The 23,172-nt window shown below is 66.3% G+C and overlaps 1 protein-coding gene across 1 annotated transcript in view; it reads left to right on the forward strand.

The window, feature by feature from the left end:
• Nucleotides 1-5,058: 5,058 nt before the first annotated feature.
• Nucleotides 5,059-23,172, forward strand: part of CHST15 (carbohydrate sulfotransferase 15) — a 37,941-nt gene continuing 19,827 nt past the window's right edge. The window contains exons 1-2 of the mRNA XM_036439355.2: nucleotides 5,059-5,083; nucleotides 21,583-22,523. Coding sequence (XP_036295248.1) covers nucleotides 21,972-22,523 — 552 coding nt within the window. The 5' untranslated portion in view covers nucleotides 5,059-5,083; nucleotides 21,583-21,971. The remainder of the gene's footprint in view (nucleotides 5,084-21,582; nucleotides 22,524-23,172) is intronic.

Below are 23,172 nucleotides of genomic sequence, written 5' to 3' on the forward strand. Positions count from 1 at the left end.
CCCCTGGTGGGGCCCCCGTCGGAGCACCCCGCCCCCTGTGATGACTGGCGGGGGCGGGGGCCCCGGTGACATCGGGCCCATTTCTGGATTCGGGGCGGGGGCGGGGGGTACCACCCGTCTGCTGCTCTGCTGTTTGCGAAGCAGAGTGCCTTTGCCAGCTACAAGAGCATCAGTGTTCTCAGCTGTGGAATGGGCAGCCTCCTCTTCGCCCTCCCGACCCCACACAGGACACGCTGAGCCGAGGGGCCGGCAGCCGCCCAGAGGCACGGGGGGTGAAGGTCTCTCCTGCAGTCGGACCTGCTGACCCCACTGCACTGCTCAGATTCTAACCTCCTCTAGTTGTCAATCCAGGGTTTTTTTTAATGGGCAGCTTCACAGTGAGACTCCGCGTCCTGGCTCCCCTGACCCGCCCAACGTCCCCGAGACCGGGCGGTGCTCCGCGGAGCCTCAGCCGCCACGGGATCGCCGGTGAGCCGTGCCCAAGGCCTGTCCGCTGTCCCCGCTCTCCCGGCTGGAGCCGTTCCCAGGACTGTGATCCGACCCCTTCACCCCGGAAATGGACTGACCCCCCCTCCCTCCCCTGACAGCTCTATAAACCCCAGCACAGCTTTCAGGGCGATGGCCTGGGAGGCCGGGGAGGGCCGGGGGCGGGGAGGGCCGGGGGGGCGGGGAGGGCCGGGGGGGCGGGGAGGGCCGGGGGGGCGGGGAGGGCTGGGGGGGCGGGGAGGGCCTGGGAGGCCGGGGAGGGCCGGGGGGGCGGGGAGGGCTGGGGTCTCCGGAGGCTGGTGGCAGGAGCAGGCCAGGGCTCTGAGCCTCAGCATCCCGGCGCCCAGCGTGTGGTGTAGACAGGGACCCCGCGGGCTCGCCCCTCTCTCTGCGCTCGCTCCCCCCTTTCCTGTCCTCGCTGGCACCAGCGCAGGCTGTGGCGTGGCCTTGGTCCTTCCCTGATGCTGCTTGGTTTCTGAGCCTCGGCCTTCTGGAGTGGATGCGACTTGGGGATCATGGCAGGTGCCTGGCCTTCCAGGTTTGTGATGTCCTTGCTCTCAGAGAATCTTTACTCAAGTAATCCTTATTCTCTGGCTCAATCCATCCGTTAAAAAATCGTGATGTCGCTGTGCAAAGCTACTGTCAGTTATGTGGATGGCTAATAAGTGCTCATGTGTCTGAGCTCTTTCCAAGCCCCAGGAATTGTGCTTAGAATTTGTTAACTATGTTATCACTGATCTTCACACCGGCCCACTGAGGGATGCACCAGTCAGCGACGGCCACAGCGTGCTGTGTAACAAAACTCCCACATTGACTGGCTAACAGCAGACATTCCCATCCACCCCCATAGGTCAGCCGGGGCAGCTAGCGTCCAGCTATAGGTGGGGTGACTTGGCTCCAGCCGGCACGCTGAGTTCAGGTGTACTCCACGTGTGTGCCTTCTGGAGCCTCCTTGGGACATATTCCTGTCACTCTGGGCCCCAAGCACCAAGAGCAGGCCCCACCCCAACATGCTTCCAGCCTCTGACTCAGCCACAAGCTCCTGCATCTCCTTGTCTGAAGCAAGTCACCCATGTCCTCTGAGACCGTGACAAGGACGTGGACCAGTCCTTCCCGCCAGGGGGTCGGTAACTCCACCTACCACGAGGAGGCGCTATGATAAGCCCTGACTGAGACCCAAGGTCACTCAGCTGGGAGGTGTGGGGCGCAGGCTTGACCCGGTGATGTAAGCCCGGAATCACAGCATCCTACAGGCGTGCACATGGGGAAGGGGGGTCAGTCCATTTCCGTCTTTTCTCAGAGTGGCATTTTCCCACCCCTGACTTGCCAATGTCACGTCGGCATCAGCCTCTCTCACACACGTTCGTGTGTCTGTCCATCACCCCTCTTCACACACGCCTGGCGTGGGGTGCTCTCTCCACTCCCCAGAATCACAGGCTCAGGCGCACTTCTTGGGCATTTTTTGAAATGAACATTGAGGGGGGACTCCCCCCCCCCCCCTTTAATCTCGGGCGCGTGTATAAAACACCTTGGCAGCCGAAACCGGTTTGGCTCAGTGGATAGAGCGTCGGCCTTCGGACTCAAGGGTCCTGGGTTTGATTCCGGTCAAGGGCATTTGCCTTGGTTGCGGGCACATCCCCAGTGGGGGGTGTGCAAGAGGCGGCTGATCCATGTTTCTCTCTCATCGATGTTTCTAACTCTCCATCCCTCTCCCTTCCTCTCTGTAAAAAAAAATCCAATAAAATATATACTTAAAAAAAATACCTTGGCAAAGTCCTTGGTGGAATTTGTATCAAAGCGGCTCCGTGATTTCACTCAGAAACAATCTGCTCCACGTCAGACGCCGTTCCTGACCCCGGAGTGTGACCGTGGCCCGGGTCCCCGTGCCGCCTCCGTGAGGAGCGGTGGGCGCTCGGGGAGGGAGGAAAGACGGGGGCTGGCGGGTGGGCGGGCGGTCTGAGCGGTGGGGAGTCTGTTCCACACGCCCCCACAGAAGGGATTTCCCCTCCATGTTTCCATAGAGCCCTCCCTGTGTGTGCTTAAACCGGTCTGTCCCACACGCCGCCTGACAGCTGCCTGGCCCCGGGCCTTCCCGCAGACACACGGACAACCGGCCCTTTTCACGGCGCCCGCCCGCGTCCCCGAGCAATTACGCCGGCACATAACCGCCCTGAAAGGCGGGCTGTGCTCAGAGCTAATAAACAAGCCGGGTAAGACCCTGAGAAATGGCATCACCATCCACGGGGAGTTATGAGCCCTGCAGAGAAGCAGCCCATTGTACTTCCAGAAAAAGAGTGTTGTTTGAAAAAATAATAACGACGATGAATAAAAATCACCCGGCGTCTGTCTGTGGAAAAAGCAATGGGGTCTGGGAGCCGGGAAGCTCTCTGTGGGTTTTATGTGAGAGGCATTATTTGCAGAAACACAAGAGTCCGTTCTGAAGAATTCCCCTGGCTCCCCATCCTCCCAGGTGGGGATCCCGAGTGTGACTGCATGAGCGGCTGGGACACTGGTCCAGGCAGGCTGCCCTCTGTGGGGGCTGAGATCCAGCCTCAGCACTAAGGATCATGTTTTTTGAGAAAAAGAGAGGAAGAGAGGAGGGTAGGACACTGTCTGGAGGCGCCCCCTAGCGGTGTGCAGGCTCCACGCCCAGAAGGCGCGCTGGGCCCCACTCCGGGTGGCTGTGGGGAGGGCTCTGGACCCAGGTCACCGGGATGGGGCCACGGGGTCGTGGCCAGCACAGGGCTGCGCCTGGAGACAGTCCTCCGGGGTTCAGTCTGTTCTCTAACGGGGGTTGGGCGTCCTCAGACAGGACCGGGGGCCAGGGCGGCGGCCAGGTGGTGTCCCGGCGGCCCGGGCTTCTGCGGGGGCGGCGCTCGGTCCGGCCTCCCCTCCCCTCCGGGGGCAGCCCGGGCGCTGGGCCCGGAGCCGGAGGCCCGGGATGCGACCCGCCCGGCCTGACCGCCCGGTGCGCGGGGCGGGCTCCCCGCGGCGCCGTTAGAAACGCCTGGGGGGGGGGGTCTCGGCTTTTTTTCTGTTTGAACCCGCGCCGCGCCCCGTGTTTACGGGGGGGGGGCAGCCCGGCCGCGGGTCCGGCCCCGGGGTGGGGGGGGGGAGGCCCCGGGCCCGGCCCCCCGCACCCCCTCCCGCTCCCCACTTCCCCCCGCGCCGGGCGGGCGGGGCGCCCCCGCGGAGCCGGCGGAGGAGCCGCGGAGGCCCCCGCGCCGCCGGCGCCGGCCCCGCAGGTACACGGGGGGCGGCGGGGAGGCCGGCGGCGGGCGTCTGGCTCCGGCTCCCGCCCCGCAGTGCCCGGCCGGGCGGGCAGGGAGTCCCGGCGGCCGCGCCGCCTCCATCCCCGCGGCGCCCGGCGGCGGCGGCCCCGCAGACAATGAACTTGCGGGCGCCGCGCCCAGGCCGGGCCGGTGCTGCCCGCGGCCCGGGCTCCACGGGGCTCGCGGTCCCGCAAGGCCGCCCGCCGCGGTCCTGGGGGGACGGCAGCCCGCGCCCGGGCCCGCGGGGCGGCTGGCGGCGGCTGCGCAGGCCCGCGCCCTCCCCCGCGGAGCGGATGCGGCCGGGGCTGGGGACCGGGGCTGGGGACCGGGGCTGGGGGACCGGGGCTGGGAGGGGAGGGGGACCGGGGCCGGGGACCGGGGCTGGGGAGGGGGACCGGGGCTGGGGAGGGGGACCGGGGCTGGGGAGGGGGACCGGGGCCGGGGGACCGGGGCTGGGGAGGGGGACCGGGGCGGACGACGGTGGGCTGGGGAGGGGGGACTGTGGGACTGTGGCTCTTGGGGAGGGGGACCGGGGCTGGGGGACCGGGGCCGGGGACCGGGGCTGGGAGAAGGGGGACCGGGGGCCGGGGGACCGGGGCTGGGGGAGGGGCAGGGACCGGGGCTGGGGAGGGACGGGACCGGGGGACGTGGGAGAGGGACCGGGGCTGGGGACGGGGCTGGGGACGGGGGACCGGGGCTGGGGGACCGGGGCCGGGGGAACCGGGGGCTGGGGGAGGGGGACCGGGGCCGGGGGACCGGGGCTGGGGGACCGGGGCTGGGGGACCGGGGCTGGGGAGGGGGACCAGGGCCCGGGGGGCCGAGGGCTGGGGACCGGGGTCCGGGTGGTGGCGCTGCGGGCAGCCCCAGGCCTGCGGGGGGCGCACGCGGCGGGGCGAGCCCATAAAAACCCGGCCCCAGGATAGCGGCCCCGCTCGGGCGGCTGGGGCGGAAGACGGAGGACACGGTCGGTGCCTCCCGGTGAGCGCGGGGCGGGTCCCGGCCGGCGCTCCGCTCCGCTCCGCCGCGCACTTGGGGGCAGTTCCGGGCGCCGGCGGGGCGGGGGGCCCGGCTCCGGGTCCGGCGGCTCCGGGGAGGGGGCGTGTGATGGGGGCGGGCCCGGGAGGGGCGGGGCGGCCGGCCGGGCGGCCTCAGCTTTCGCTCTCGGCCCGCCCCTCCGCCCCTCCCTCCGCCCCTCCCTCCGCCTCCTCCCGCCTCCTCCCGCCTCCTCCCGCCTCCTCCCGCCTCCTCCCGGCCCCGCGCGGCCAGAGGCTCCGGAGTTGCAGGCGCTCCCGGCGGCGGCTCGGGGTCGCGGATCAGAGCGGCAGGTCAGAGCGGGTTGGGGGCGGCGGGCCGCGGGCCGGGGTTTGGGGGGCGGCGGGCCGCGGTGAGCCAGGCGGCGGCGCCCCAGCGCAGGGGGATGGAGCGCGAGCTCCCGGGCTGCGCGGGCGGAGGACGGGGGCCGGGAGGACGGGGGCCGGGAGGACGGGGGCCGGGAGGACGGGGGCCGGGAGGACGGGTCGGGGGGAAGGATGGGGGGAAGGATGGGGGGGTGGGAGGGGAGACAGGGTTGTTGGGGGTCCTTGGCGCCGGGAGCCCCCGGCATGCGGGATGGGCGCCCCCCGGAGCCTGGCGCGGGGGTGAGTGAGGAGCTCCGGGCTGGGTCGGACCGGCCGCCGGGCACGCGGGTGCGTGTCGGGGTCCGGAGCCGCGGGTGTGGGCGCTGCCCGCGGTCCTCGCCGCCCTGGGGGCCCGGGGGCCCGCGGCCGGAGCCGGTGCCGGAGGCGCACGATGGGCCGGGCTGCGGCCGCGGGGGAGGCGGAGGCCCTGAGCCCGCTCCTGGGCTCCCGCATCCCGGCCGGTCCCGGGCTGGGTTCACGGTGGGTGTCAATGGCCCGGAGTTCCCCGGATGAGGTTGGATCTCGGGGCGCTGCGCAGGGACCTGCGTCTGCAGAGGCTAAGCAGAGGGGCTCCCTCTGGGCCCCCCAACCCCAACCCCAACCCCATTGCACAGCCGGGGGCCTCCCTCCCGGGGACACCTGATTGTCAGTTCACGGTGTCCGGCGGTTTGGGTAAGAGGGAATCGGAATAAACACGCTTTCTGCTCTAAGCCCATTTTACCGAGTAAGTTTTTCTGATCGTCCGGAACCAGTGGCAGGGCAGTGTTCTCTTTTCATTTTATTTTAAATGCATTTTTTATTGGTTTCAGAGAGGAAGGGAGAGGGAATCACTGATGGGCTGCCTCCTGCACGCCCCCTGCTGGGGATCCAGCTGCCACCCCGGGAATGTGCCCTTGACCAGGAATCAAACCACCGGTTCACAGGTCAGTGCTCAACCACTGAGCCACCCGGCGGGCAAGCCCCAGGTCTTTCCTTTGAACCTGCACTGCCAGCCGCTGTGGGCTGGTGTGGTGTGTGGTGAGACCCGGGCCCTGCAGGGGGCCCCAGGGGGACGGGAGTGGAGGCCGGGCTGCCCTGATGGGAGGCCTGGGACCCCGCCGAGAAGGCAGCAGCGTGGACTCGGCTCCAGCCGCGGGGGAGGAAACGGACGGACAGGCCTTGTTAATCTTCCAGAGAATTCTCAGGCCTGGAGGAAGCGTGGGCTCAGACTCTGGAAGCGGAGCAGGGGGGGGGTCCTGCCCGGAGGCCGGTGTGTGTTTACTGGGGAGAGCACCCCACGTCACCCATGTCAGAGATGTGGCGGGTGACCCCCCCCCCCTCACCCCGGCAGAGGGCTGGGAACTGCCCTGCCTGAGGCCTCGGCCAGGCTCCCCTGCCCGCCCGCCTGGGGGTCAGCCACGCGATGGCTCTGGGCTGAGCCCCCTGTGGAGAGGCCCCTCACTGACCACACGACCCCTTGGCCGATCCCGGCGCTGGCCCCGGAGAGGCGGCCTGGCCCCGCGCTCTGGAGGGAGCCGGAGAGCCGTGCCAGGCCCTCCGGGGAACGGCGCCGCCGAGCTGGGGACAGGAGGGCGGGGACAGCCGGAGAGGCCTGGGTCATGGGGCCTCGTCGCCTGAACCAGTGTTCCCCAAACGTCTGACATATGATATAATTTTCGTAACGCTGAGCGCCCCTCGTACTCATGAGAACGTAGAATTAGGCGCAGCTAAGCACGGTGCAGGGCATATCCCACCAAACTCCGGTGCAACGCGTACCCCCACCAGACTCTTCCCGTGCCCCTGCGGGTACGCGTACCACACATAGTGCTGGGTGAGGAGCCCAGGCCTCGCACCCCGGGCACCTGGGCCTGCTCCGCACCCCGCCGGGCAGGGCCGGGCGGGGCCTCGGGGCTCCCCCGCCTCCTTCCTGGGTCTCAGCAGGCCAGGTCTCACAGGCGCCCCTGGAGGAGCCCTTCCGCGGGAGAGGGTCCCCTTGGACCCCTCGCCGGAGGAGGTGCTGGCATCGGGGTGTCAGTGAAGAGCAGCCGTGGCGGGCACCCGTTAGCAGCGTGGGCGTTGGAGGGAGGGCGCTCAGTCACTGGTGCCCCGCTCCGTCCTCCCGTCCGGTCTGGGGTCCGATGTCAGAGGGGACCCTGACCTCCTCCTCTCGGCGGGTCCGCTCCGGCCGGCCTGGGCGGCGTGTGGGGGGGAAGCGGGGGGCCAGTGGGGAAGGGGCGTTTCCCGCACACAGTGCGTTCCTCGCTGTCCTCCGAGCCGGGCTTCCTTCCACACGCTCCCCCCGGACGTAAAGCCCGACAGGGTGAGATGCATGACGCGGAGGCTGTGGTGGCCGTTCCCGGTCAGTGCGCTGCCCAGTGCACCGCCCAGTGCCGGGAGGAGGAGCCGAGGTGTGGGGTGAACGGGGGCCCACAGGTGTTTGTAAGCTGGGGAGTCCTGAGGAAGACCGTTGACCACAGCAGCTGTGGCTGTGGGTTCCGCTGGTGCCCAGCCGCCTGTGCCAGGCAGGTCACGGTGCCCGGGCCTCGGTCGGAGGGCGGGGGCCCAGCCCGGAGCCCGGAGGCAGGGATGGCGGGCAGAGGGAGAGGGAGGAGGCGTGGAGCGGGCGGGCTGAGACTGACAATCACGGCTTCGGGGGAGGCGGGCGTGCAGCGAGGAGGTGGGGGTGGCGGCAGTGGCAGGCGGTTCCCGGTTCACGCCGGTTGCGAAAGGGCCCGGGAGGAAATCGGCGTGTCTTGCGTCACCAGCAGCGGCGGCGGCTCTGCCTGAGGCTGTCCCCCCGGCAGCCGGCCAGCCGGCCAGGTGTGTGTGGGCAGCACCCTGGGGGGGCGGCACGCAGCAGTGGGAGTGTTACTTAATGCTGCTGAGGGCGGCTCGGCCCGGAGGAGCCCACCCGCACCCGGCCCGGAGCGGCCTGAGCACACGCCAGCTCCTGCCGCACTCAGGGCTGTGGTTCCCGGGATGCTCAGCACCGGGGCCGGGGGGTCTCTGCGCCCGGACATGCATGTGCAGTTTTCACGGATGCTCATTGGGTGGGTGGGATGCATGACGTCTGTGTGTTCTCCCTCATGGCTGCTCGGACTCCGACAGGCCGGACCCGCAGCACCTGGTCCTGGCCCGCTGTCCGCTGTCCACTGGCTGTTTCACTCGCTGGGCTGTTTGTCCGTCTGTGCAGAGGGCGGGCACACGCGGTGCTCGAGGCCCTTGGCCGGCACTGCGGTGGGCTGGGGTCAGGCTGGATCTAGCTGGGAGTCAGGATGGGGTCAGACGGGGTCTGGCTGGGGTCTGCCTGGGGTCAGCCTGGGGTCTCCCTTTGGTCTGCCTGGGGTCAGGCTGGGTCAGGCTGGGGTTTGGCTGTGGTCTGGCTGGGGTCAGGCTGGGTCAGACTGAGGTTTGGCTGGGGTCTGGCTGGGGTCAGCCTGGGGTTTGGCTGGGGTCAGGCTGGGTCAGGCGGGTCAGCCTGGGGTCAGCCTGGGTCTGCCGGGGTCTGGCCGGCTGCGTTCCCGCGATGGGCTCAGGCGGAGGGCAGTGGCTGTTCCCGGTGTGCGGTGGCTGTGGAAGGTCACCGGAGCTGGGCAGGCCGTGCATGACGCCTGCGTTAGGTTTCCAGAACATACCCCGTCCAGGCCCGGGTGCTTGCTCGCTTGCTGGGAAGGAGGCGGCCTCTGACCCTCAGAAGCAGAGGTGTCCAGTGGGACCGTGGCCACTGTCCAGAGTGTTTGTGATGAAGATACGGAACCACAGCCCGGACCCTGCGCCTGCACACGCCCCTTGGGGAGTCCCCGTGCAGCCGGCGGCACCGTGCTCCCTGCGCGGGACGGGGCTCATGGCTTCTCTGCCCGGAAGGGGCGCCTGCAGCCCACTGCTCCCTGTGGCCTCAGAGGGGAGGGCCATGCGGGGGGCAGCCCCCCTCAGGCCACCCGGGGCTCTGGGCAGCTGCCAGGAGGCTGGGCCCTGCGTTTGGGGTCTGAGAGGTCTCACCCCTCGTCGCTGGGGCTGGGGGCCTGGAAGCTGGCTTCCCGCGGCCGGGTGTGCGGCCGGGCTGAGGGCCCCGCTGGACCGCCTGTGCCCTGTCCTGTGCCCTCAGCGGACATCCCGTCCCCGGAGGAGGCGTGGCCGGCTGAGTGGCGTGTCCTCCGGAGGCCGGCTTCCTGAGCGCCAGGGGCTCTTGAACTCCATCGTTGGCCTGACCCGGTGACGGGGCCCTGCTGGCTTTCAGCGTGCTAACGAGACACCGTGTTCCCGGAGCCACAGCCTGTGCCAGGGGCTGCTCCGCGCCCGGGGGCTGCTCTGCGCCAGGGGTTGTTCCAGGCCAGGGGGCTGCTCCAGGCCAGGGGGCTGCTCCGGGCCAGGGGGCTGCTCCGGGCCAGGGGGCTGCTCCGGGCCAGGGGGCTGCTCCGAGCCCGGGGGCTGCTCCGGGCCAGGGGGCTGCTCCAGGCCAGGGGGCTGCTCCGAGCCCGAGGGCTGCTCCGGGCCAGGGGGGCTGCTCCGGGCCAGGGGGCTGCTCTGACCCAGGGGGCTGCTCCGGGCCAGGGGGCTGCTCCGGGCCAGGGGCTCCTCTGTGCCAGGGGCTGCTCCGCGCCAGGGGCTGCTCCAGGCCAGGGGGCTGCTCCGCGCCAGGGGCTCCTCTGTGCCAGGGGCTGCTCCGCGCCAGGGGGCTGCTCTGACCCAGGGGACTCCGGCGGGGACGGAGCTGTGGAAAGCTGCCGTGGGAACGGGGAGCCGTGAGCAGGCGGCGGACGGGCCTGAAAGCTCCCGGCCCCTGAGTGGCTCCAGGGAAGCCGGGAAGGCGGCCTGGGAGCCCAGCGGGGGCCTCCCCAGACCCCTGCGAGCGCTGCCGGTGCCAGTCCTGGCCTTCGAAGGGGCATGGTCTGCCTCGGGGGGTAAACTGAGGCGGTAAAAGGAGAGGCGGCCTCGGCTGCCATTTGGTGGCAGAGAACGCATTCGCTTTTGGCTGTGAAACCGGGAACAGCGACAGGAGAGCGCGGGCCCTCAGTGTGTGCTCCTGGGCGACGGCCCGTCAGGAAGCGCAGAGCTGTGCAGAGGGTCCGCGTGCACACGTGTGAGCGTGCATGTGTGTGCACACGTGTGTGTGAGCGTGCATGTACAGTGTGCATGCATGGGTGAGCATTCATGTGTGTGCGTGTATGCGCACGTGTGGAGTGAGTGTATTTGTGTGTATGAGTGTGTGTTACAAAATTCTCATTTACTCTTTTTCATCTGATTTGTTATTTTAAAATCTTGGAACAGAGACCTTTTGCTCATTGAACCCATTCTTGTTATTTATTTTCTTTAATTTAAATTTGTCTTTCTTGTTGAAAGATGTCCGGATGTCCCCTTGTTTTTTCCCATTAACCCCGTCCACCCGCAGTGGCCCTCCCAGGCCCTCCCCGCGCGTGGTCTGTGTCCATGGGGGATGCACGCACGCATGTGAGTTCCCCAGCTGCCCGCTCCACCCCGCCCCCCTGGAACCCGCCGGCCTGGGCCCTGCTTCCATGCCAGCCTTTCTCTCCGAAAACAGCGTCACTGGGCTGCACTCACACTGGCATCCGCCGTGGGAAGGGTGCAGCCAGGGGCTTCCAGGTGAGACCGTGTCCTCAGTCAGACAGGAAGCCTGTGGCCCTCAGCCCCGGCCCCTGGTGACCCCCCTCCTCCTCCCCCCGCCCCCCGCCCCAGCCCCAGCCCCAGCCCCAGCCCCAGCCCCAGCCCCAGCCCCAGCCCCAGGCAGCGGGAGGCGCACTTCCTCTCCCCGCTCCGCGGAGTCACATGGGCCAGGCTGCCGGCAGGTGCTTCCGTGGCCCAGCTTCTTCCCCTCGCTGTTCCCACGCGGTGATCCGTGTGGCACCCCACCCTCCTCCGCCAGGGGCTGTGCTGTGTGGACGGACATGTCCCTCTGTCCGGCCAGGGGCTGTGCTGTGCGGATGGACACGTCCCTCTGTCCGGCCAGGGGCTGTGCTGTGTGGACGGACATGTCCCTCTGTCCGGCCAGGGGCTGTGCTGTGCGGATAGACACGTCCCTCTGTCCGGCCAGGGGCTGTGCTGTGTGGACGGACATGTCCCTCTGTCTGGCCAGGGGCTGTGCTGTGCGGATAGACACGTCCCTCTGTCTGGCCAGGGGCTGTGCTGTGCGGATAGACACATCCCTCTGTCAGGCCAGGGGCTGTGCTGTGTGGACGGACACGTCCCTCTGTCCGGCCAGGGGCTGTGCTGTGCGGACGGACACGTCCCTCTGTCCGGCCAGGGGCTGTGCTGAGTGGATGGACATGTTCTCTGTCCGGCCAGGGGCTGTGCTGTGTGGACGGACACTTTCTGTCTGTCCGGCCAGGGGCTGTGCTGTGCGGATGGACATGTCCCTCTGTCAGGCCAGGGGCTGTGCTGTGTGCAGACAGAAACGTTCTCTCTGCCGTCTGTCGTGCTCCCTTGCTCGGCTCCTGTGAGAGGAGCTGCTGACACTCTGGACCGTTTCCCCGGGGCCCGCCTCTGTGCCGGCTCTGGTCGAGGAGACGCCGCCTCCTTGCTCTTAGGAATAAGGCTGATGCGCTTTCTCACACGCCCTCTCTCTGGGCCCGGAGAAGGCCTGATTCCCAGACGGGGTCCCGCTGCTCCTCCGAGTTAGATGCATCTTAGAGCTCGGACAGGCCTTCGGGGAAACATAGCTCAGCCCACTTCACAGGTGTGGAAACTGAGGCCCGAGAGGCCGCACGGAGCTGGGATTGGATTCGGGTTCTCGAGGTCAGTCCAGTTACCCAGCATGTGCTCCTTGGTGAGCTCTGAGTAAACCCCGTCCCCCTGCAGGGCTCAGCAGTAAGACAGCTGGCTGGGTGCACACACACAGAGGCTGGCTGGGTGCACACACACAGACACTGGCTGGATGTACAGATGGGAGGCTGGCTGGGTGCACACACACAGAGGCTGGCTGGGTGAACACACACACAGGCTGGCTGGTGTACACACACAGAGGCTGGCTGGGTGTACAGAGGGGAGACTGGCTGGGTGTACAGAGGGGAGGCTGGCTGGGTGCACACATGGGAGGCTGGCTGGGTGCACAGAGGGGAGACTGGCTGGGTGTACAGATGGGAGGCTGGCTGGGTGCACACATGGAGGCTGGCTGGGTGCACAGAGGGGAGGCTGGCTGGGTGTACACATGGAGGCTGGCTGGGTGCACAGAGGGGAGGCTGGCTGGGTGTACAGAGGGGAGGCTGGCTGGGTGTACACACACAGAGGCTGGCTGGGTGCACAGAGGGGAGGCTGGCTGGGTGTACAGAGGGGAGGCTGGCTGGGTGTACACACACAGAGGCTGGCTGGGTGCACAGAGGGGAGGCTGGCTGGGTGCACAGAGGGGAGGCTGGCTGGGTGCACACATGGGAGGCTGGCTGGGTGCACAGAGGGGAGACTGGCTGGGTGTACAGATGGGAGGCTGGCTGGGTGCACACATGGAGGCTGGCTGGGTGCACAGAGGGGAGGCTGGCTGGGTGTACAGAGGGGAGGCTGGCTGGGTGTACAGAGGGGAGGCTGGCTGGGTGCACACATGGAGGCTGGCTGGGTGTACAGAGGGGAGGCTGGCTGGGTGTACAGAGGGGAGGCTGGCTGGGTGCACAGATGGGGGGCTGGTTGGGTGTACAGAGGGGAGGCTGGCTGGGTGTACAGAGGGGAGGCTGGCTGGGTGTACAGATGGGAGGCTGGCTGGGTGCACAGAGGGGAGGCTGGCTGGGTGTACAGAGGGGAGGCTGGCTGGGTGCACAGATGGGAGGCTGGTTGGGTGTACAGAGGGGAGGCTGGCTGGGTGTACAGAGGGGAGGCTGGCTGGGTGTACAGATGGGAGGCTGGCTGGGTGCACAGAGGGGAGGCTGGCTGGGTGTACAGAGGGGAGGCTGGCTGGGTGTACAGAGGGGAGGCTGGCTGGGTGTACAGATGGGAGGCTGGCTGGGTGCACAGATGGGAGGCTGGCTGGGTGTACAGAGGGGAGGCTGGCTGGGTGCACAGATGGGAGGCTGGCTGGGTATATAAATGCTGAAGCTGGCTGGTTTGGTTTGATGGGATTATGCTGGGGTATATTTTAATTAAATGATCTACACACCAATTTCTTAAAGATGCAAACTCCCCATTCACCCATGCCCACCTGGGCCGATTGATGCTTAATTACCAGCGGGTGTCATGAGGGGGCACTCACAGTCGACCACCCAGGCACATCCATCCTGAGACGCCCCCAGAGCGCGACACGAGGGCATGGTCAGCCAGCACTGGACTGATTTAACCCCCCCACCCCCCGTTTCTAGGCATTTGCTCTTTTTGTGAAAATACATTTTGAATGGATGTCAGGGAGGAAGGGAGAGGGAGAGAAACATCAGTGATGAGAGAGAATCATGGCTTGGCTGCTTCCTGCAGGCCCCACACTGGGGATCAAGCCCACAGCCCGGCACATGCTCTGTCGGGCATCGAACCCTGACCTCCTGGTTCGTGGGTCACGGCTCTCCGTCTCCTTTGTAAACTGTGAAGTCCATGCGAGTGGCCGCTCCCGGGGAGAGGCATCCTAGTCACTCATTCCTGAGCTCGAGGTTTTACGACGGCAAAAGGGAACGTCAGAAACACTGAGTCAGCCCAGGGCAGGCCGTAACTGTCCTCAGAATGGGACCCGGCCGCTCTGTCACGGCTCAGCTGGCTCCTTCCTGCCGTTTCGGGGGTGAGGGGGGAGGGGTGGTGGGCTCAGGAGACATGCAGGGCAGGACGGCAGTCTGGGTGTGGGGTGTGAGTCCCACCGTCACCTGCAAGCCAAAGAGGTTCTAGAAGCTTCTGTGCCCCCTAACTCCCCCGCTGCTGGAAAGAGCTGGCCGACACCCTTCCCGCCCTGGCGCCCGGTCACGCCTGGGTAATTGTTTAATCCAAAAATCTCGCTTTCCCGCCACAAAACCAGCCATTCCCCCGGGTGGGTTAAGTGGAGGAACCCATCTAATTGCGAGGTGATTGCTGCCCCCTCCTCTGAAGTGTGGAGGGGCGGAAGGAAGCCGGGGACGGAAAACCAGAGATTAAGAAGAAGGAAGGAAGGAAGGAGGGAGGGAGGAGGGAGCGAGGAGGAGAGCGGCCCTGGGGAGCTGCCGGTGCATACTGACAGTTTGGGCACATTTCCAGGTTTCCTTCCCCGGAGAGAGGAAGAACGGTGGGGAGGAGGACCTGCCGTCCTGTCCTGAGCCAGCCCCACCCGGGCTGCCGAGCGAGCGCCTGCAGGGGCCTGGGGCCCCGGAGAACAGAGCCGTGAACACAGACCGCGGAGCTCCCGGCACGGAGGGTCCTGGGGGGAGCGGGTTCGGCTGGGGCACACGTGGTGCCGTGCTCAGAGGATGCGTCTGCCACGGAATTGTCGCTGGAAACCTGTGCAATGTTATTAGCCAGTGTCACCAATGCAGTTAATTAAAGTCAAATAAAAAGATTACGGGAGGAAAACAACAACAACAAAAACAAACAAACAAAAACGGGTAAAAAGAAAACGAAACGGAAATTCAGAACTTCTGGCCGCAGATGAGAATCCTGCGGTTAGTGGAGACGCAGCGTGCGGTGTTTCCTTACGAGGGAGGAGGAGGCGCACCCGCCCCGCGCAGCCCGGGGCGGGGGTCGGAGGCGCCTTGGGGGGCAGGGCGCCCCGGGGTGTCCGGAGCCGGCCCGGCCCAGCAGAGTCCCCCGTGGAGCCGGGCCAGCACCGCGGCCACAGGCTCCGTCGGGACCAGGACGCGGGTTCTGAGTGACGTGGGAAGGAACTAACCCTGAGAGGCAGGATTCCAAACTCTGTGCTAAACACGGAAACCGCACTTCCTGGGGATTCTCTGTGCGTGACTGGGCTAGAGTGGGACGCGGCTGCTGGTCTCCGCCGTCCGTCCTGGTTTCCTTCCTCCGGAAAGTGTCTGCAGCCTTCGCAGACAGGCCACGGCGGAGGCCACGGCGGAGGCCGAGTCTGCGGGCTCACGTCCGGGTGGGAGGGCGGGGACAGAGAGGGGCCTGACCTGGGCTTTGGGGGGGCTGGGCTGCCCTCTGAGGGTGAGCTGGGTCCAGCCGGTGGGTGTGGTGCTGGGGCGGGGGGCAGCTGGACACACAGACAGACAGACATGGAGACACCGGGATAAGCCTGGAGGGCAGAGGTGGCACCGGGTGCAGTTTCATTTTCCCCTTCATCCTCTTGTGATCCTTTTTTTTAAAAAATACATTTTTATTGATGTCAGAGAGGAAGGGAGAGGGAGAGAGAGAGAAATATCAAGGATGAGAGAATCACGGATCGGCTGCCTCCTGCTCGACCCCCACTGGGGTTTGAGCCCGAAACCCAGGCCTGTGCCCTTGACCGGAATCGAACCCGGGACCCTTGAGTCGCAGGCTGACGCTCTATCCACTGAGCAAAGTCGCTAGGGCAAAACAAACAAACAAACAAAAACCCCCCACATTTTTTTTGATGTCAGAGAGGAAGGGAGAAGGAGAGAGAGAAATATCAAGGATGAGAGAGAACCATGGATCAGCTGCCTCCTGCTCGCCCCACATGGGATGGAGCCTGGGACTGGGGCCTGTGCCCTGACCGGGAATTGAACCCTGACCTGGTTCAGGGGTTGATGCTCAGCCCCTGAGCCACGCTGGCCGGTCCTCCTGCACCAGGCCGGCGGTGGCGCGGGTTGGACGGGCTCTTTGTGTTCTGTCCATAAAGTAACAGCCGAGCTCCGCGGGGCCCCTCTGGGCCAGGAAGAGCCCAGGAACCGGCTGCAGACAAAGCCCGGATGAGCGGCTGCCGCCGGGAAGGTGCGATCCGGCTGCGCCCGGGGGCCGGCTTCAGGAAGGGCTCGCTCCAGGGGAGGAAGGAGCAGGCTCTTCCGTGGGGGCGTGGGTCAGCTGTCGGACAACAAAGCGGAGCAGCTGTGGTGCCACCACGCTTTGCGGAAAAGCACGGGGGAGCGAGCGGCAGGTCTGAGCCGTGGGCGCGGCGGCCCCCGGGCGGCCACCGTTCCCGTCAGCGGCGGTGAGGCAGGCCAGACGGCGCCCGGGTCTGCGGGTGGAGGGCCGCGGTCCTCGTGCTCACGCGACCACGCTCTCCGGACTCTGCCACGGCCACGTTGGTGGGGGAGCCGTCGGTCAGCGCTCCTCACGGCACTGACAGCCCGGGACTCGGGAGCCACCGGGAGCCCCGTCTCCGTGTGCGGCTGGCGTGTGGGGCTGGGACTGGCGTGTGGGGCCCGGGCTGGTGTGTGGGACTGGGACCGGTGTGTGGGACTGGCGTGTGGGACCAGCGTATGGGGCCTGGGCTAGCGTGTGGGACCGGGCGTGTGGGGCCCGGGCTGGCGTGTGGGGCTGGGCTGGTGTGTGGGGCTGGTGTGTGGGGCTGGGGCCGGGACTGGCGTGTGGTCACTCCTGCTGCGTCCTATGCGCCAAGCGAGTCTCGGAGCTCAGCGCGAGGGGTGGGGCGGGAAAGCGAACCCCACGCCTTCAGTTGGAGGCACGCACTGTCACGCGTTGGTGAGGGTGCACGTACGCGGAGGGTCACCATGGCAGCAGCTGGCAGTCTGCACTCAATCATATGAGGCTCGCCCTGGCCAGTGTGGCTGAGTGGGCGGGGCGTCGGCCTGCGGACTGAAGGGTCCCGTGTTTCATTCCGGTCCAGGCCCAGGCCCGGGGTTCGGGCTCCATCCCTGGTGGGGGGCATGCAGGAGGCAGCTGATTCTCTCACCATTTATGTTTCAGTCTCTCGCCCTCTCCCCTCCTCTCTGACATCAACAAAACATAAAAAAAGAAAAAAGAAGAAGAAACGGAACCTGATGGTCTGATTGTTTGGGCTGAACCCTCCCGTCCCCACAGCTCTGTCTCTCAGGGTGTCGTGGAGCGGACTGGGAACACGGGCCCTTCCTCCCTCACGGGATGCTCTTCCGTGGGACACGCATTTCCACGTCCACGGATGCTCTTCCGTGGGACACGTGTTTCCATGTCCACGGATAGCTATTCCGTGGGACACGCGTTTCCACGTCCACTGATGGCTATTCCGTGGGACACGCGTTTCCACGTCCACGGATGCTCTTCCGTGGGACACGTGTTTCCATGTCCATGGATAGCTATTCCGTGGGACACGCGTTTCCACGTCCACGGATGCTCTTCCGTGGGACACGTGTTTCCATGTCCACGGATAGCTATTCCGTGGGACACGCGTTTCCACGTCCACGGATGCTCTTCCGTGGGACACGTGTTTCCATGTCCACGGATAGCTATTCCGTGGGACATGCGTTTCCACGTCCGCGGCCCAGAGAGGCGTCCGAGGTGAGGCAGACTGGCCAGAGGCGCCTCTGCGTCTCCGTTAAGGAAGAACCATCGATTCCCCGTTAAAACGCTAACGAGTGAGGATGTTATTGGCGTCGCTCCCTCTGCTCCCGGCGGGCGGACGCGTGTCCCGCCTCCGCGAGGCGATGCGTGTCGGTCCGTCCGGTGGCTTCTGAGCCGCACCCGGCTCTCCTGCCGCCAGCTTTCGGCCGCGATACCTCAGCCCATGCTCCCGCGGTGACACGGACCCTGTGGGTCTGACACGAGGGGCATTGGGTTACTGGGCCGCGGTGGGATCCCGGCTCTCGCTCACCATTGTGTATAAATGCTCGCTAATGGCTGGGGTCAGAGGCTAATGGGGGCTCCCGGCCGGAAGCTGAGGCTGCTATTCTGGGAGCGGCGATCGGATCTCCCGGGAGGCGGGTTCCCACGGTGGCCGTCCGCGGCCACAGGCTGGCACGGAGCCAGGCCGAGCAATCGCCCGCAATCGCACGGAAACCCACACCGGCGCTGAGGCTCCGAGCGCTGGCACCGGACTGGCGGGGGGAGGGGGCGGCCTCTGGCGCTCGTTTTTAAAGGCAGGCCAGGGTGTCAGGTGTCTGAGGACTGTTGGGGGGTCGCCTGGGGTGTGGGAAAGGCCAGGCCGGGATGGAGGGCCGTCCATCTTCTGTGTGGGCGTTAATCCGGTGTTTCCTCACGGCGGAGCGTGGGTAAGAGCTGTGCACGGTGTAGGATCTTCCGGAAGAGTCCTAGTGGGCATCCCTCTGGCCCTTAGACCCCGGCCGGACTGCCCACCCACCCTACGGAGCCGGCCCCTGCTCCTCCCGCCCGCCTGCCCACCCCCGGGTCCGCCTCCTGGTCTCCAGATTCTCTCTCACGGGGTCGTTGCTTCTCAGGTCCCCGAGGAGAAGGTGGCTGGCGTATTATTATCTTTTAAATTTAAAATATGTTTTTATTGATTTCAGAGAGGCAGGGAGAGGAGGAGAGGGATAGAAACATCGACGATGAGAGAGAATCATGGATCGGCTGCCTCCTGCACTACTGGGGATTGAGCCGGCACCCGGGTCTGTCCCTGACGGGGATCGAACCCTGACCTCCTGGTTCATAGGTCGAGGCTCAACCCCTGACGAGAGAGAAAACCAGCCGGGCCCAAATATTAACTTTTTATGACATCACCCATCTTGTAGGGGCTCCAGGCCCCAGACCTGGGAGCCCACCTCACAGGTCCCACCCGGGTCTGCGCTGTGGCCACCGCCAGGTCCCCCCCTCCGCCTCCGCCCCCCCCTCCGCCTCCGCCTCCGCCCCCCCTCCGCCTCCGCCTCCGCCTCCGCCCCCCCCCGCCCCCCCCCCGCCCCCCCCCTCCGCCCCCCCTCCGCCTCCCGGCCTGTGTGTTGGCGGAGGTTGAGAATCCTGCGTTCTGGGGGGAGCGTCTGCCCTCCCGCCGGGTCACGGATTGCACATTCTTGTCTGGAGCCGCAGGGACCGTGTTTTCTTTAAAAATAAATTAACGAGGCCCTCCCCGCCCAAGGCGGCTGTCCTGTCTCTGCGGGAGGAGCCTTATCTCCGCGGGAAAGCCGTGTTTTCTCGCTCCGGCGGCTGCCAGGCCGGGGCCTGCCCTTTTGTGTCTTTGGTTTGGAAGGATTGTTTGTCCCGAGAGAGGGGTCAGCGCGGGGGACACGTCGGAGGCGGAGGTCGGAGCGGGGGTGCGGGTAGCGGGGCCTGGGACGCCCCGTCAGGGACAGCTGGCTCCCACGGCCCCTCGCCGCCCCCTCGCTCTTCTCAGAACGGCCTGACCCCTGACTCGGCCTCCCGGCCAGTGTTCTCAAGCCGGCGCCGGGAGAGGTTGTGGCCGTGTCTGTTTTGGAAATTCTGTGCATCCGTCCCAATCCTGTGGGCTCCCAGGCCTCACGAGCAGATTGAAGGCCCTGGAAAGCCCTGCTGTGAAGAAGTCTGTCTGCCTGCCCCGGCCGGTGTGGCTCAGTGGCTAGAGTGTCGGCCTGCAGACTACAGGGACCCGGATTCCATTCCCGTCAAGGGCACAGGCCCAGGTTGCAGGCTCCATCCCCAGAAGAGGGCGGGCAAGAGGCAGCCAATTAATGATTCTCTCTCATCATTGATGTTTCTATCTCTCTCCCTCTCCTGTCCTCTCTGACACCAACAAAAACGTATTTTAAAAAGTCTGTATTCTGCCCGTTGCACCGTTTTTCCAGGAGTTTAAGCACAGAACCCCGTGGGCAGCAGGGGCTGCTGGGGGAAGCCCGTTTGGGAGCCGCTGCGGGACTATTGCGTGGTCCCTGTGCTTTGTTCACGCACAGGCCTTGCCGTGGGCCCGGCGGGCAGGCAGCCCCTGCAGGCGGCTTCGGCGCTGAGCCCTCCAGCCGCAGGAGGCGGCTCTACCGCAGGACGATGCCTCCTTCTCTGGAGGCAGCAGATGGTGAGGGGTGTGGACAGTCAGGGTGTGTCCGTCACACTCGGGCCGGGCACCGAGGGAGTCCGTGCGGCAGGCTCTCCCTTTCTGACGCCCTCTCATCGCTCTGGGCCTTCCCTGCCATCGACAGGGCCTGTCTGCGTGGCCCCTGGCGATGCCGGTGCCACGAACGCTGCCTCTCTCTCGGGGGAGGGAACCGTGTGCAGATGGGACGCAGACGCTTTCGTGGACGAAGAGGGTGCTTTCTCCGATCCGATTTTACCGGCGCGGGAACTGGAGCCGTCCCGCAGCGCGTGTGTGGCGGCCTACCGGCCCGGAAACTGAGAGGGCTTGGCGTTTCTTTGTTTTGTTTTTAAATATATTTTATTGATTTTTTTTTTTTTTTTTACAGAGAGGAAGAGAAGGATAGAGAGTTATAGAAACATCGATCAGCTGCCTCTTGCACACCCCTACTGGGGATGTGCCTGCAACCAAGGTGCATGCCCTTGACCGGAATCGAACCCGGGACCCTTCAGGGTGCAGGCCGACCCTCTATCCACTGAGCCAAACCGGTTTTGGCGGTTTGGCGTTTTTTAAAAGTATATATTTTATTGATTTTAGAGAGAGAGCAAGGGAAGGGGATAGAGAGATAGAAACATGCATGAGGGAGAAACATCCATCGGCTGCCTCCTGCACGCCCCCTACTGGGGGTCGAGCCCACAACCCGGGCATCGAACTGGTCACCTTTCGGTTCATGGGTCGACGCTCAACCACTAAGCCACATGGGCCAGGCTGCCTCTTTCCTCTTCTTTTTTTTACTACAGCTACCAAGATGTATCATCCGGCAGCAGCACATTCTGTAACCACAGATCCTATAAATAGACGTGAGAGATTCATGCTTTTCCAGGATGGAGCCGGGAGCAGCGATCTCAGGGCTGCAGAGGGCGTGTCCCGGGGGCCGCGGGCGCTGGGTCTAGCTGCCGAGGGACCGCTGGCGAGCGGTTCTACGGGGTTCGCTCTGCGGAGGTGTGTCCTCTGCATCGTCCTCCCATCGTCCCGAACGCTCCTCACTCCTGCCCTGCCCGGCCCGCACAGCTGGCCGGGGGAGGCCGGGGGGCCTCGGGGGCGGAAAGCTGTGCTCTCCGTGCTCCTTCCTGGTGTTCGGTCGACGTAAAGCGCCGGCGTTTCCGTCCGTCTCTCAGGTTCCTGGTCACCGGCTGGGCCTGACCCTGGGACAGAGGCCCAGGCACTTCGCCGGGGCAGGAGGCGCGGGGGCTGGAGAGGTGGGCGCAGCACGAGGGGTCCGACGTGGGGCGGGGCTGCTGGCGTTGGGGCCACGTGTGCTGGCCGAGACTGCACCCCAAAGCCAGGCCCCAAGGCCCCCAAACCTCCCTGAGTCCTGTTAGCTGTTCTGTGGCTTGTTTGTGACCCGGGGCCGGGGCTGAGACCAGACGTGCCTCAGAGGCCCCTGGATTGTTGCTGTCACCCCGAGATGGAATAGACCTCTTCTCACCTGGCCATGTGGCTCTGGGATTGAGCATTGACCTCTGAACCAAGAGGTCTGGGTTCGATTCCCGGTCAGGGCACAGGCCCGGGTTGCGGGTGCGATCCCCGGTGTGGGGCGTGCAGGAGGCAGCCGGTCCATGATTCTCTCTCATCATGGATGTTTCTCTCTCTCCCTTCCTCTCTGATATCAGTAAAAATATTTTTAAAAGAACACACAAGGAAACCTCTTTCTTCTGCCGTTCAGGTGGTCTGACGCTTTAAGGACTGGCCTGCCCCGAAGCGGAGACATCCCACGGGACACGGACACGGGGCCCACGGATGGCGCGCCGGCCCGGCCCCCCGAGGAGACCATGATCCCGGCCGACCTCCCGGGCGCCCCCGCGTTCTCGGGCGAGGCCCCGCCCTCTTCCTCCCGCGCCCGGGGGAGCCCCGGGGGGCGGCGGGACCGCCCCGCAGCGTGAGGCCCGGCCCACAGAGCATGCCCCCGCGAGGCCGCGCCCTCCCGCCTCTCCGTGGAACCGCGAGCTCCGGGGCCGCGGCGCCCGCTCCTCTGCTCGCCCGGTGCCTTCCGCCCGCCGGCCGCGCGCCCTGCTGCTCGCCCATGGCTGGGCCCGGCCGGCCGCGGGCGCGACCATGAGGCACTGCCTTGACTGCGGCGTCCCGCTGCTGCTGGACCACACGCACCAGCCGCGGCCGGGCGGCCGGCCGGGCCCCCCCTCCGGCCCCCCGGAGCGCCCCCCGCGCCCAGGAGACCCCGGGGCCGCGTCCCGCGCGGACGGGAGGCCGATGAACCTGCTGGCCGTGCTGGAGGGGCGGCCGGACGGCGGCGAGGCCTGGGGCGGCTGCTGGCGCCGCGGGCGGGGGCGGCGGTGCAGCCTGGCCGTCGGGCTGGCCATCATGACCTTGGTGACGGCCTCCTACATCCTCTCGGGGGCCCGGCAGGAGCTGCTGCTCGCCTCGCCCTTCCGCCTCGGAGCCTTCCCCGGCAGCCCTGGTCCAGGCGGCCCGCTGGGCGGCGAGGGCCCGGGCCCCGCCAAGGAGCCGCCCCCGCCGCCTGCCGGCAACCTCTCGGCGGCCAGGGACGCCCCGGGCCTGCGGCTGGTCCTCGACAGCATCGCCGCCAGGATCGCCTTCACCGCCCGGCAGCTCCCGGGCGCTGCCGCCCTCCGCAGGCAGGAGCCCCACGTGAGTGGCCCCCGGACGGTCGATGGGCTTTGGAAAAGGATGCTTCTCTGTCGGCACCTTCAGGGAGAATTTCTCGGTGACCCCGGGAGAGGTGTCTGCCACGGGGCTCCCGAGGAGGGACGTTCCGATACGAGATGGTGCAGCTGAAGGAGGATTGACGGGGGTCACGGTGGTTTCAGCTGCTTTTTATTTTGTTCATGTACTAGAGGCCCAGGGAACAAAATTCATGCACTCGAGGCTGGGGTCCCTGAGCCCTGGTTGTGAGAGGGCGCAGGCCAGGCTGAGGGACCCCACCAGTGCATGATTGGGCCAGGGAGGGACCGTGGGAGGGCTCCAGGGCATGTCCGGCCCATCTCGCTCAGTCCCAATCAGCCGGACCCCAGCCCAGCAAGCTAACTTACCGTTCTGAGCATCTGCCCCCTAGCGGTCAGTGCACGTCACAGCGACTGGTCGACTGGCTGACTGTCAGCCCCCTGGTGGTTAGTGCACATCATAGCGAGCGGTTGAGCGGCTTAGCATCCATTAGCATATTATGCTTTGATTGGTTGAATGGCCAACCAGACAACTGGACGCTTAGCATATTAGGTTTTCATTATATGGGACTAGAGGCCCAGTATATGAAATTCGTGCACTTGGGGGAGGGTCCCTC

This window comes from Pipistrellus kuhlii, unplaced genomic scaffold (genome assembly GCF_014108245.1).
Source record: "Pipistrellus kuhlii isolate mPipKuh1 unplaced genomic scaffold, mPipKuh1.p scaffold_m20_p_15, whole genome shotgun sequence".
Classification (NCBI taxonomy): Eukaryota; Metazoa; Chordata; class Mammalia; order Chiroptera; family Vespertilionidae; genus Pipistrellus; species Pipistrellus kuhlii.